General features: G+C 43.3%; 1 protein-coding gene across 5 annotated transcripts in view; it reads left to right on the forward strand.

Annotated features, from left to right (window-relative positions):
* The window catches only part of GRTP1 (growth hormone regulated TBC protein 1), a 91,887-nt gene that overhangs the window by 37,300 nt on the left and 41,662 nt on the right, over positions 1–12,925 (forward strand). For 4 of the 5 annotated variants that reach the window (XM_090021876.1, XM_090021868.1, XM_090021859.1 and 1 more), the window contains one exon: positions 4,190–4,341. Coding sequence is in view for 2 of the 5 variants with exons in the window: in XM_090021859.1 (XP_089877985.1) it covers positions 4,190–4,341 (152 nt within the window). In the remaining 3 variants the exon portion in view is untranslated. Of the gene's footprint in view, positions 1–1,078; positions 1,296–4,189; positions 4,342–12,925 lie in introns of those variants that run through there. The other variant, XM_090021850.1, reaches the window with a different exon arrangement.

Consider the following 12,925-nt stretch of genomic DNA (forward strand, 5'->3'; position numbering starts at 1 on the left):
TGTAGGTTATTCCCACACCCGAGTTAATGTTCACCTGAGTTTATGTTTTCCGCACCTGAGTTAAGCTGAGTCTTTTAAGCTAGACTTCACAGCAGGCTGCAGGGTGGTGACTAGAAGCTGGCATGTGGGGAGCAGCTAACAGAGCAGAATGGCAGAGCAAAGGGCAGCTTGATTGGAAGACCGTTACAAACAAAGGAAAGGGGGTCATTAACACCCAGACAATGAAGATCTTGGTTTTCTCTGATTTGAAAAAAAACAAACCCACCCAATTTTTAGATTAAAAAAAAGTAATCCTGCGATCCACATTTTTCTGTGATTAAAATGAAACACCTATCTGTCTAAATGTGTAGTAATTTTTCATTTTAATCACAGAAAAATGTGGATTGTGGGGTTACTTTTTTATTCCAAAAAATTGGGGATTTTTTTTTAAGAAACATTTTATGTTCCAACTCAAATCAAGTCCAAATCCATGAGTGAGTCCAGAACCATAAGTGGCCCTACAACCAGCAAACATCCTCCACCCCCACCAGGGGCTTTAGATATTTCCGAAGCCTTCAGGCATCCTAGGTGCAGGCCCAGTTTCGCCTGCCCTCAGCCATACCGCCGCAGGGGCAAGCTAGGGAGAAGCCTCCCCTTTCCATAAAGTGGGCTTTAAGCCCCGACACCTCGGCGGGTACTAAACCGTGCCAGAAGAGCAGTTATCCCCCGGGCACTTAAGGAAAACTGCCTGCATGGCCCCAGATTCAGGTGTTTCCCCTGCCAGGTCGATTTTTTTTTTTTTTTTTTGGTCAGAAAAAAATCAGGATCCCTGATAACGGCCACGAAGGCAAGCTGGTTTCCCACTCTGGCGGGAGCAGGAATCAACTGCACCCCCTTGGGTTTGTCCGCGGCCCCGAGTCAGGACAGGGCAGGACTGGGGGGGGCACTCCTGGAGGGTCACTGGGAAACTGCCCTGCTCTGCCCCAGGGCCGGGACCTCTCCTTGCACTGCGGGGTGCAGCCTGCTCGGGCTGGGGCGGGCGCAGGGAGCGGCGCCTCCCAGGTGCGGGGCGGGGCGGGGCGCCCTTGCCGCCCCAGCCAAGGTGCGCGGGCGTGGGAGGCGGCGGGCAGCTCAGCGCGGAGGAGGGAGGCGGCGGCGCTGCAGCTTGAGGAGAGCGCCCGGGAAGGGCAGAGCCGAGTCGAGCCGAGCCCCGGGTGCGGGGCAGCGACCGCGCTGGTCTGGAGGGACCCGCGGCCCCGGCCCGCCATGGAGGAGCGCGGCGGCGCCGGGCAGGAGGTTGGGCGCTGGCAGCACAGGTAGGGCGGCCGCTGCCCAAGTTTCCCTGCCCGTGAGGAGCGGCGGTGGCGGCCGGGGGACCCGCGGCCCCGCAGCTCTGCCTCCCCGCGGGGGCTGCGCGGGCTGGAGCGCAGGTGCGGCCGGCTGGGCTGGTCCGGCGCGGCGCGGCGCGGCCCGGCCCGGCCCGGCCCGGTGCCGCCGGGCTCGGAAACCTCGGGGGTAGGGGGCAAAGCACGATTCGCCCTGCCCCCGCCCCCATGTATTTTGTGTGCCTGTATCTCTCATGTATGTCTCTGGACACCTGAGGTCCTGTAGCCACCTTTCCCCTCTGAGGAAGGGATACATACATACTTTAAGAAGAGACTAGACAAGCACCTGGCTGGGGTCGTTTGACCCCAGCCAGCTCTTTCCGGCCCAGGGCAGGGGTCAGACTCGATGATCTACTAAGGTCTCTTCCAAGCCTAACAATTGCTTTCCTTCCTTCTTTCTTGCTTGCCTTCTTTCTTTCCTACCACCTATCAATTTCTACGTGTGTGTGTGTATCCTTTTCTCAGAGGGGGAAAAGTGGCTGTGGGATCCCAGGGCTTGGGTGTCCAGCCCTTGGAGGAGGCTGTATTTCCTGGCTGGGGACTAGACACTTCCCTAGTCTGGACTCCTCTAGTTGCAGCAGTTTCTGAGCAGGCAGAGAGGTGAGAGAGACACCCTAGAGACCGCTTCATAGGAGACCAGTTTTTGGGAGCAAGAACCTGGTGTCGGGCTGCCAGGGCAAGCTCCCTTGCCCTGTCCCTTCCAGAGGCACTGAGCTGCAGTCCTGGCATTGGCTGATGGGTTCTGTTTTATTTGGAAGAGCTTCAGGAGAGGCGGCTGAATGCTGGCAGACTTGCTCTCCTCTGTCATTCTCCACCGAGAGGCACAGCACACTTGTGTGTGACCCTATTCATAAACAGTATGGGGTACCCGGAAGGCTGCAGATAATAAATACAACAACGTGACACTTTGCTACAGTGAAACAGAGCCACTGTGAAAGCACCGTGTGAAACAGAGCTCAGAAGCCTGTTGCATTGGTGGAGGGGGGGAGCAGAGAGGCTCATGGGGGTCAGAAACTCAGCAAGGGAGTCAGTGCCTAGAAATAATGACAGAGATTGCCTTAGCAGACAGAGAGCAAACTTGTGACTGGAAGTTTGGAGGCCGGATGAGGAAGCTTTGCCAGTGTCATTCTCTCCGTTTCCCATGTGTGACACGTTGGAACAAGGAATCTGTTACAGATAGAGTCAAATGGCTTTGACGCGTGCAGCCTCAGTTGAAAAGAATATCTTAAAATCTGGGACAGCCCTCCCCTGCCCTCCCTACAGGATTTCTGATCATGTCAAGGCTCTGAGGAGAAGAAATAATGCAATTTTTAAAAGAAAATGCATGGAGACTTCTGCTTCCCAGCAAGCAGACCGAGTTAGAAAATGAATCTGCATCCTCACCTCGCATAATTGGAATCTTAAACATGCATTTGTGTTGAAGTGTTAGTGCTGTTTTTAATTGTCACAATGCTGTACGTATGCTAAAGTTAATTATTATCCAGTTCAGGAATATAAAAAATAATAATAGCTCCCCAAAAACCTTCTCTCCTCTAGTGAAGAACAAAATAGAAATAAGTGAGTCTGCAAACTGTACGGCTGGTTCTTGGTGTTTATGTCTGCTGTAATGCTGCTTTGGCCCAGCCTCTTGTCTCCTATCAAGTAGTCAGGATACAGTTAAAAAGATGATCTTTCTTACTGCCAGTTCAGTGAATTCAGATGCTAGATGCTACTTTTTCTGACCCATTGGTGAAGAGGTTCATGGAGTCAGAATCACCTGTACTGTCCTTACTGGAGGTTGCCCAGATGTAACCAAGAGCCACATTTTTCTTTATAGAGCTGGAATTTAGCTCTTGATATTATGAAGTTTCTTTCTGCATGGATAAACTTCTGTGTCCTCTGAAAGCCCCACTGAGTTCAGGGAAGCTTTGTGGTTGTGTTCACTTATGCAAAACGCATCTTGAAGAATTGGGGTCATCAATGTAATTAATTTTTCTTGATACAAGTAAAATAATAATAATGGAAAAAATATTTTTGACTCAGAATCCAAACCACTCTTAAATTACAGTTCTTCAGTACTAATTGGAACAAAAATAGTAGTAATTGCTATAAATAAAATGAATGTATCTGATATCACATGCACACGTACATACACATGGTAGGACAGGACACCTTAGGGACACTAGTTCAGAGAAGCAGGAACTTTTGTATTTCATCCCATGCAATGAAAGGACAATGCAGAGGATCTGTTGGAGAGGGTAGTAAAGACTGCTGCTATACAGTGGCTTTTCTAGCTACTAAACTTTGAAGAGAGCTATGTAATTTTGTCACATTGTTACAAAAAATAGCACCTTCTAAAGGTCATTCTTGTAATTGAATACATTTCTACAGGCTTCCCCCCTACCCCCCAATGCAGAACTGTCTTTGTGGAAAAACTAATATATTGCAACATTGAACCAGACAGGCTTGCCCTTGTAGCACCTACTGCTGCTTTTTTTTTTTTTTTAATGGCCTGTCATTCTCTCCACCCATGAATAAAAACTTTTTATTTTTAAATTGGCATGATTTAAATCATTTTTCTACAAAACGCATCTTCCTCTCTGAACCTTCATAGCAAAACCAAAAGCAGTGAAGGCAGAGATTGACCATAAATTGCATACATTCCAGTTGTTCATTTTAGCAGTTATGATGTAGCAGGGAGCTGGTAGGAATGTGTTGATTTTATTTTCCTGAGTTACTTTGTAGATTATCACCTATAAGTTAGTATTAATAAAGTATACTTGCATATTTTGAATTGTGAATTTGGAAAAAAAATAAGCATAACAATAACTTCTCTTACATTGCAGAGTTGATTCCTATGGGTTTGAAAGGCCAGAAGATTTTGATTATGTGACATACGAAGAATTCTTTTCCAGGTATCTTGTGATACTCACTAGGCGGGCAATAAAGTGGTCCAAGCTTCTAAAGAGGAAGAATAGTATACAGAAAAATTTAAAAGGTGAGTTGCAAGCTGAATGATTCACATTTAGCTCCGATAAACTGCAATTTGGGGAGTAGACTTTAAGTTTAAATTGGTTCATGGTTAAGAATGCTTAATTCTACCCATCTTTCTGCTTAAAGTAATAGTACACAGAGCATTTAGTAATAACACATCAACAAATGTACTGTGGTTTTAGAAATAATCAACTTGATTTTAAGTTCTTAAGGGAGTCATCCTGCTTGATATGCATCACGATATTAAACTTTGTATCCGTAAGCAAGATGGATTATACCTGTGCGAGACCAGAATTTTACTGTTGTCTACTTTTTTGTTGTCTACTATTCTGTGCTTGCTTCTGCTGAGATATGCCATACAGTTTGGTGCAATAGAAAGTGTGAAGAGGTAATGCTTAGGTGCAAGGATAGATGGGGAGTTTGTGTTTGAAGAAATCAGCTGACTTCTCTGAACATTCTCATGGTACCACTTGGCCGCTCTGCATGTACTAACTCCAGTCTTAGCAGCAGCTTAGCTGTCTCAGTGCAGGCATGTTTATTAGCTGTAGCAAAAGCTGGGTGAATGGCTGTATTGCTGCCTCTTCCTCAGCTAGAACTAGTGTCTTCCCCATGCCTAGCAGCAGGACTATGACGGGAAGAGGGGACTGCATGGGCTTGGGAATGTGGGGTGGCAGGAGGGCTATAGGGTAAGTAGGATTTGGGAATGCATAGGAGGCTGGAAATGGGCCAGGGGATCAAAAAAAAAAGGGTGAGAACCACTGGTATAGAAGAGTCTAGGGTGTCCCAGACTGTATTCATAGAGTGTATCCAGATGAGCATGGGCATGTGGTATGTGGTGCTGCAGACAGGTCGTATACACTGCACATGCAGGCATTCCCTGCGCTGCTACCTAGCACTGGGGGAGAGGGAGGGTTTGACCCCAGGAAATCCTGGAGTCAAAAAAGCTCATGCTAAAAAAAAAAAAAAAAAAAAAAAGGGCAGGTTATGTGGCAGCAGCAGATACTGTCCAAAACAAGCCACATGCCAGCTGCTGAGTAGGTTTTCTGCTGCAGGAGCACCAGGGCTGCAATTCCAGGAAGCCCCCAGGACCTCAGGTAAGGCTGTTTGGGTGCTGGCCTCCAGCCTCCCCTACCCCACTTGGGGTAAACTGCCACACACCAGAGTGCACATGGCACAAGCATTCCCCAGGGACAAGTAGTAGCAGCACAAGGTGTGTCACTGCTACTTGTCCCTGAGAAATGCATTTCCTGCTCATGGGGGTGTATCATTAGGTTTGTCATTGATTCCTGTCTGTGACTCCTTGCAAAATGCTTTAGCTTCCTTTTCCATTTTTATCCCCTCTATGAAATGAGTTTAAAGCTAAAAGGTATTATGTATGTGCTAAGACCCAATACTACTTTTTATTTTATTTAGAAAATGTTTAATATTAACATAGGAACTGGATGCAAAGACTCAGGGAGATAATGGGACTTTTAATAGGTAGTTTAGGAATCAGGAAAGCGTTTAGTGGTAGCTCAGTATGTAGACGTGTAGGTGAGAAGGTGGAAGCTGCATGTTCTCTTCCTTTCCATGTTGAATTTTTTCCATGTAAACTTCTAAATTTCCCCATTTGCTCTTATTGATGTATCCAGTTTGTCTGCTCCAGGTATCCTGTTTGAATACCTGTTTGAGCACCACTTACGAGAGCTCCAAAAGGACATTAAATATTTTCCGTTTTACTTGTATCTTCTTTAAGAGCTGCTAGGTATACCTGAATCTTCAAAGGTGTGCTTCAGAACTAGGCTGTGCTTGGTTTTTCTGAGAGTTTGTTGCAGTAGCAAGAGTAGGTTGGTTAGCACTGAGAGACAGGTATATGCATGTTAGGACAAAGAAACTGTACAACTTTGAAACTGAAGAACACTGGTAGGCTTGGATCAAATATTGCACGTGTGTTTGCTCGCATACTTGCTCCCTTCCCCCCCCCCCGCAACTTTTGTCAATTTAAATAAGTGTTCTTTTAAGTGTTTGATTTTAATACAGGGGTAACTGAAATGATATTGATTTTTAATGAGATTTAGGCTTATGCAGAGTTCAGAGGAAAATACCTTTAACTTTTAAGGCTACTTCTTTGTTTTTGTAAAATGTGGAAATTCTTAATGTTAAATTTTAGTATTTCCTGTTACATGGTAGAGTGTTTTCTCTTTGTGCTGAGTCTTGTCCCATTCATATTAGTTTTCCAGAAATTAACTTCCTAGTTTTGCAATGTAGGCTTCTCTTTCAATTACGTTCCTAGATGCTGTGGGGATGAGCATGGTTTATATATGCCCTTCTTTCATCTTTTTCTCATGTAAACTGCAGCAAGCTCACTCAGACTCTTCTTGAGGCAGTATGGGTCACAGCAAGCACATACTATTACAACAAATCTTGCATATTGTATTGTCCAGCATTATTTCCCACCTTTGGTAATTTTAGGATATCAGAACAGAAAAGTGGCAGATTACTTTTAATCTGTAAACTACAGATGTGTTGTTTTAAATAGCAGTTTCTAGGTATTTGTACAAGGATCAATTATGTCTGTGGTGTATTCCTACCCTCAAGACAGAAACATGCAAGTCAGGAGTTGGCAGCCTACAGTCCATGGAGTTGTCAGATCTGGCCCACAAACACATGTTTTTAGTGGCATTCAGTCACAGATGGGGACCAGCAGCAGGTGCTTTTCCTGTGCTACCCTGGGAATGAGCACTGGCAGTGGCCAAGTCATAGCACCTACCCAAACTCCTATCTCTGACATAGGGTGGATTATTCCAGCCTGGAGCCAGAAGAGGCTGCCTACCTCTGATGTAAGTAGTTAGCATAGGGGTTGGCAATGTTTTTGAGCAGAGTGCCAAAAACACCGGCAACCTTGATTTGTAAGATGTTGGTATGGCAGGGGAGCCCAATCCATGTTGTGGCAGTTCAGCCCTTGCCCCTTCCCTGCTGTTCACTGCATGCTGTGCGTGCCAAACAAAATGCCTTTGCATACCACACTCAGGGACCTGTACCAGGGATTGCCTACCCCTGAGTTAGCAGTTTGTATGGATGGCCTTATATTGAAGTATTGCTTTTTTCATTGGAATGCAAACTGGAAAATCCATCTTTTAATGCTCTGAATGCCAGTGAGCTGCTCTAATTGAGATAGCTCATGCTTCAGTGTTAGTCTGATACTTAATTTTGTTTCCCTGGTGTTCTAGGAGACTGAACTGCTGATCCCAATAATTTCTCTTCCAACTGTAAACTGATCCCAGACTTGTGGCAAGAGGTGCGTTTAATTTACAGTGCTTCCTTAGACTTCCCCTGAGAACCTACACAGTCTACAACCTCCTTTTCCTAAATCACTGGTGAGATGTGGGGTCCTATCAGGACACAATGTGATCACCATCACCAGACCTCAAAGACTACTCTGCATATGATCTTTTTAGCTTTACACCCATTTGTCCTCGGGCCCTAAAATAATCTCATAATTCCTTTGATTTCTGCCAGGATGAGCAGGAAGGAGGTATGACCTGTGATGCATATTCCTAGCTAGGAAATGTGACGCATTCATGTGGTGATCTGTTGCATGTGGCTGCCTCGTGTCTGAGATTACACATGTACATACATGCTTTTGTTCTGCATGCCAGAAAAATAATTTACCTGTTTTAACCACAGTGGCAAAGTCCCATCTCCTGTTAGTGTTGATCATAAAGTTTGAGAGAGGAAAGTGTTATTAGTTTTGAGCATCATTTTGTTCGCTTGTTGTTCTTTATCCAGTTCATCATGTTGTCGTAGCTATTTCAGCCCTGCTGTCTTATTTGCATTTGTTCTCTATCTTTAGTTTTCTTCTTTGTCTTTTTCATGTGCACAGATCCCACTGTTAGTTCTTTTCCCCCCCCCCCATGACTCGATTGTTGTGATTTAGTTCTGCTTTGACCTGTTCAGCAGCTGTGGGAGCTGTGCTTTCTTTGCAGTGTTGCAAAGTCAGCTTGCTGCTTTTATGCACACTTACAGGTGGGCAACAAGCACCAATAGTGCAATTATGGAGCCTGATGAGGCCCTTTAAAGTATTCCAGTTCCCATGTGGCCTATGAATATTTAGGAAATTCAAGTTATTGCCTTGTTGCCAGAAATTCCTGGTAACAAGAGGTAATTATTGTAAACCTTATCAGCCTCTGGCTGCTTGCAAATACTGTGCGTTGTACTTTGGAAGAAAGTCTGTTGTGGTTTGTGAGCACAATTTGTGAGACCAGGCTTGTCAGTCTGCCACTCATCAGAAATGCCCTAGCAAAGGCTGAATGAATGCATAAGCTTTTCCCATTCAATGCTAACTTGTAGCTTGTTGACTAGACTGGATGTTCTTAGAAGACAAAGTTTTCATTTGTCCTTTAACTTCTAAGTACATGGAAATAACTTTCATGGTCACGCACATCAAAGAAAATAAAGCTGTATAGTCCAAACCACTCTTTAAAATGCATTGACTTTTGTTTACAGTGCCACTTATCTATCCTCAAGAATTGAATGAGAAAGTGATATACAATAGTTGTATTATTTTAAGTTGCATTGAGGCTATAGAATAAACCATTTATACTCTCTAATAAATGTGCTACTGCTAAGTGTTTATCTATACCATCTTCAGATAGATTCATAACTGCAGCTTTTATTGTTGTCTTGGATTGTTTTTCCTGAAATATATTACTTTTGGTATTTATTTTTTATTTCTGCCTTTTTTTTTCTTTGAGCCCGTTAAACTCTCGACTATAATTACATTTTTAGTTTTTCCACTCTTTCTGTACTCTGAAACATACCTTTAAGCTTCCAACTTTTTTCAAGGGTAGTAGACTAGTTCCAGCACTTTAAAAAAAGAGGGAAAAAAGATGGTATTGGAAACTGAAACAACTGGAGCATTCTTGGTTTTGATTACAAAGGGTGGGGTGAGAGAGGAGTGGTGGAGGGCAAGAGGAAGGAAAATGTTTTAGAGAAAATATAAACTATTTTCCATCTTGTGCTTGGCCATAATTGGAATGCCAAGTGTATACAAGGCCAACTTTTGCTTCTTCTGTGATGTATTAATAATGAAATAAGCAACTCTTTTAACTCCTTATTCTGGTCTTCTGGTTTCATCTCTGTTTTAGCCTTTATTTCTCAAGGGTGCTAGTGTTCTCAACACTTACGTTGTGATTTTTAAATGTAGAAATACTTTGCAAATATAAAATACTGCATAAGAGAACTTTAATAATATTTTTGGATTTTTTTTTTGTTATGCATTTAATGAAGTTTTCACATGACTGCCTAAAACCACATCCTAGGGAGATAATATTTGTGGAAGAGCATGACCAGAAGAAGTGGAGTGAAGTTTTTATCATTAAAGGAAGAGTGCCAAGTTAGAAATCACATGTTGTTTTTTTTATTGCTCTTATTAGAAATAATGTCCAATATTTGAGAGACAGTATTTTCTGTATTTTTTTTTCTAATTTTTCTTGCTTTGACTATATGCAAAGTGCTCTTAAGCACTCACTTTCCTCCATTAGTTGGGCAAATCTTTCATGGTATTAAACAGAGGAAAATATATGAACATAAATTGATAAATGTGACTTGAAATTCCCAAAAAACTGACATCAGAATCCAGAAGCAAATGCAGTGGAACAATTGTGTTTGTTTGGTTAAATTGTCTACATTCCAGGTTGGGTAGTGCCTTTTCACTCACATTACACAAGCAGGTTTTTCCTGGTCAGACACAGATACAAATTGAGGTTGCATGTACTTCTGACCCTTCAAATGCCTCCTTCTTTGCAGTCAGTGGGGCTTGCCCATGTAGCATTCCTTTTGGGATCAAGACCTTAATTTGCTTGCTAGGTCAAGTGAAGGAAAAAAGTATGATGTGAAGTGTAACTTCTTCTGGAAAAAAACCCCCCAGCATTACACATTGGAACTGCTTACGGTTCCTCTCTGAAATATTTTATGCTTTTCTTTCTCAAGGCTGGGAGGTTAACTGGCTGTAGCTATCTGCTTTACTGTAGGAAACTATGTTGTCAAAAATTGCAACTGAACTCTGTTCTTCAAAATGTGCGCCATTTCTGTGGGCAGGGATGATTGCTCTGGGATGATGATTCTGACTTTGTTTTAAAATCTACCTCAGCAGGAGCTATAGTGAGGGAGGCAGCACTGTGTAAAGGCTCTGAGGTGCAGTTTTAACATTTGGTAGACTTTCAGAATCCATGGTCTTGCTAGCTGCAAAAGGCTGAATCGTTTTAGAATAAACCTTTAAGCAAAAAGCATTACATTAGTTGCACTTAATCCAAATAATCTTCCAACTTGGGTGGTATGAATACAGGGGCATTCATAGGTTCATCCATATATATGTGCCTCCTGGCCTAAGTGGGATTAGTCTCTGAAACCCAGGTAATATAGATGTGTATCTATAGTGTTTCTCCAGCTGAAACTGGTTGATATGAGAGCTGTTTTTTCACTTAACCTAAATGAAGAAGTGGTTAATTGCCCTTTTGATTAGTAAAACCTAAAGCAAATAGAGGCCACTGCCCAAAATGCAGATCTTCATGGTAAACTGGAGCAGAAACTGTCATGGGGCAGGGGGTCTAGGTGCTGATTATAGCAAATATGGAGACTGACCTGAATTAGTGGAGTTGTGTATGTCTGTGGGGAAAAAACACCAAAAAGCTGGAGCAAAAGAGCCATTGCCACAGTTGAGCCAAGCTCTGGGAATGTCAATCCACTAGAAAGCTGAGAGAAAATACTTCTAAACTAAGTACTGACTACATACTCATAACTTGAAGAAGATCTTGATCCACTGGAACAATGCATGCATGGAGGAGAGGACTCCTGGAGGAGTTAAAATTTTCCAAAAAGAAGAACCTGATGTTTGAATTGTGTAACTGAAAAATAATTGGCCAAGTATACATGGTATTCCCTCAGGATGTCCCAGCTGGAAAGCTTGTAGTTTTAAATGTGTAATATTTAAGTGGTGGGAGGAGGAAACAGGGGTGTGATTTGAACAGTTGCATTCAGAGGGGGAGATGTTTTGCAGGTGTCATGCTTTATAAAACAACAGTTGGATATTTCAAGAAACTTAGCCAACCCAAGGAAGGAACGGTAAACTAGGCAGGATGTAGGAAGTCCAATACTTGGGCTGGTGCTGCCTAAGATTAAGAGATCCTCTATGGAGCAATATCTTAAGGGTGCACAAGATGATCACATTGCTATTCATGAGATTTGGCCTCTGCCTGAGAGACCAAGAAAGCTTCTCCAAGAAAGAACCTATGGCAGTCACAGTTGCCATTCTTCACCAGACTCGGGTTTCCAGGTCAAGGACATAACTTTTAATTCAGAAGCTTTCAGCAGCCTGACAGGTTTTCAAATCCACAAAAATCCACTATGATGGCACATCCATGATCTGCTTGAATGGTGGAAAGGTTTGTTAGACTAGGAATTCAGTTCTCTACTTTTGTAGAATGTTGTCAAAGGAATGGGAACCAAGTTATCATATAGTTTTTGCTAGTTTAAAAAGTAAAAAGCATAACTTAATGCTTCATATGTTTGGGCAAGCTAATGACCCCTGCAAACACCTTCTATTCCTGGGGAGGCCCAGTAAGATCTGGATCGTAGAAACCTTATAATACAAACTTGGAAAAGCTTATGCTTCCAGTGGGGAAAATATGAGGATAGCACCTGATAATATTAAGATGCTGATGTGAGGTCAAATGAGAACTTTTTAAAGAAGTGATCTGGCTTGGTTCCATGCTTCAGGAGATAGAAGGTGGGAGTACTAAATTGGATAAACCCATGAGAGACCCTATATAGCACTGACCCAGATGCAACATCATGGTGTATAGGATACTTACTGTTAGGTTCCTAGCTGGGCTCCAGTGACTCTTGGGGAAGATGCAGGGGGACAGGGTTTTATTATGGCTTGAATATGAATTGCCCATTAGAACAGAACGAGCCAGGTCTGTCCTAGCCAGCAGATTCCACTGAAGGGCCAGGCATTCCTGAAGGGTTAATTGAAAGAAGCTCTCCTTTTGGATGGTGGGAAGGAAATCAGGTGGGGGAAAGAAAGCACTAAGGAGATTAGATGGGTGGCAAGGTGGAACATGAGCTGTCACGCAGGTGAGCAGTTTTCTCGGGACTAGAACAAATATAGAGGCTGTGCCATTGGTGAAACAGTTCATGTCTTGTTGGGGTTAGTGATATGTAACTGTGCTAACAGGTATTCTAGTAGGGCCCTACTGTGAAACAACTCTTGAGCAATGCAGAGTAACTGGAACAGTAGCTGGTAAGTTGTTACTAGCTCAACTGTTGCCAATATTTGAGCTTCATTTTCCCCTCTCTCTTTTATTGGCCAGGTAGCCTGTGCTTCATGCATGGTTTTAAATTGTGCTAGAAACTTTTGCATGTGTATGGCTTAGGGAAAAACTTGAAATACATTTCATACTAATGCCACAGTAAAAATTCCCCTGCTATGTCCATTGTCTCTTGTTTGATTCCTGTTGTTGTGGGGGGAAATGGGACATTGTACATTCTTTGAAAATAGAGTTGCATCAAAGACATACCCGACTTCACCAATTTCTCCTTCTTACTGG

Source organism: Crocodylus siamensis, chromosome 1, assembly GCF_052110815.1.
Source record: "Crocodylus siamensis isolate JL-2025a chromosome 1, ASM5211081v1, whole genome shotgun sequence".
Lineage (NCBI taxonomy): Eukaryota > Metazoa > Chordata > Crocodylia > Crocodylidae > Crocodylus > Crocodylus siamensis.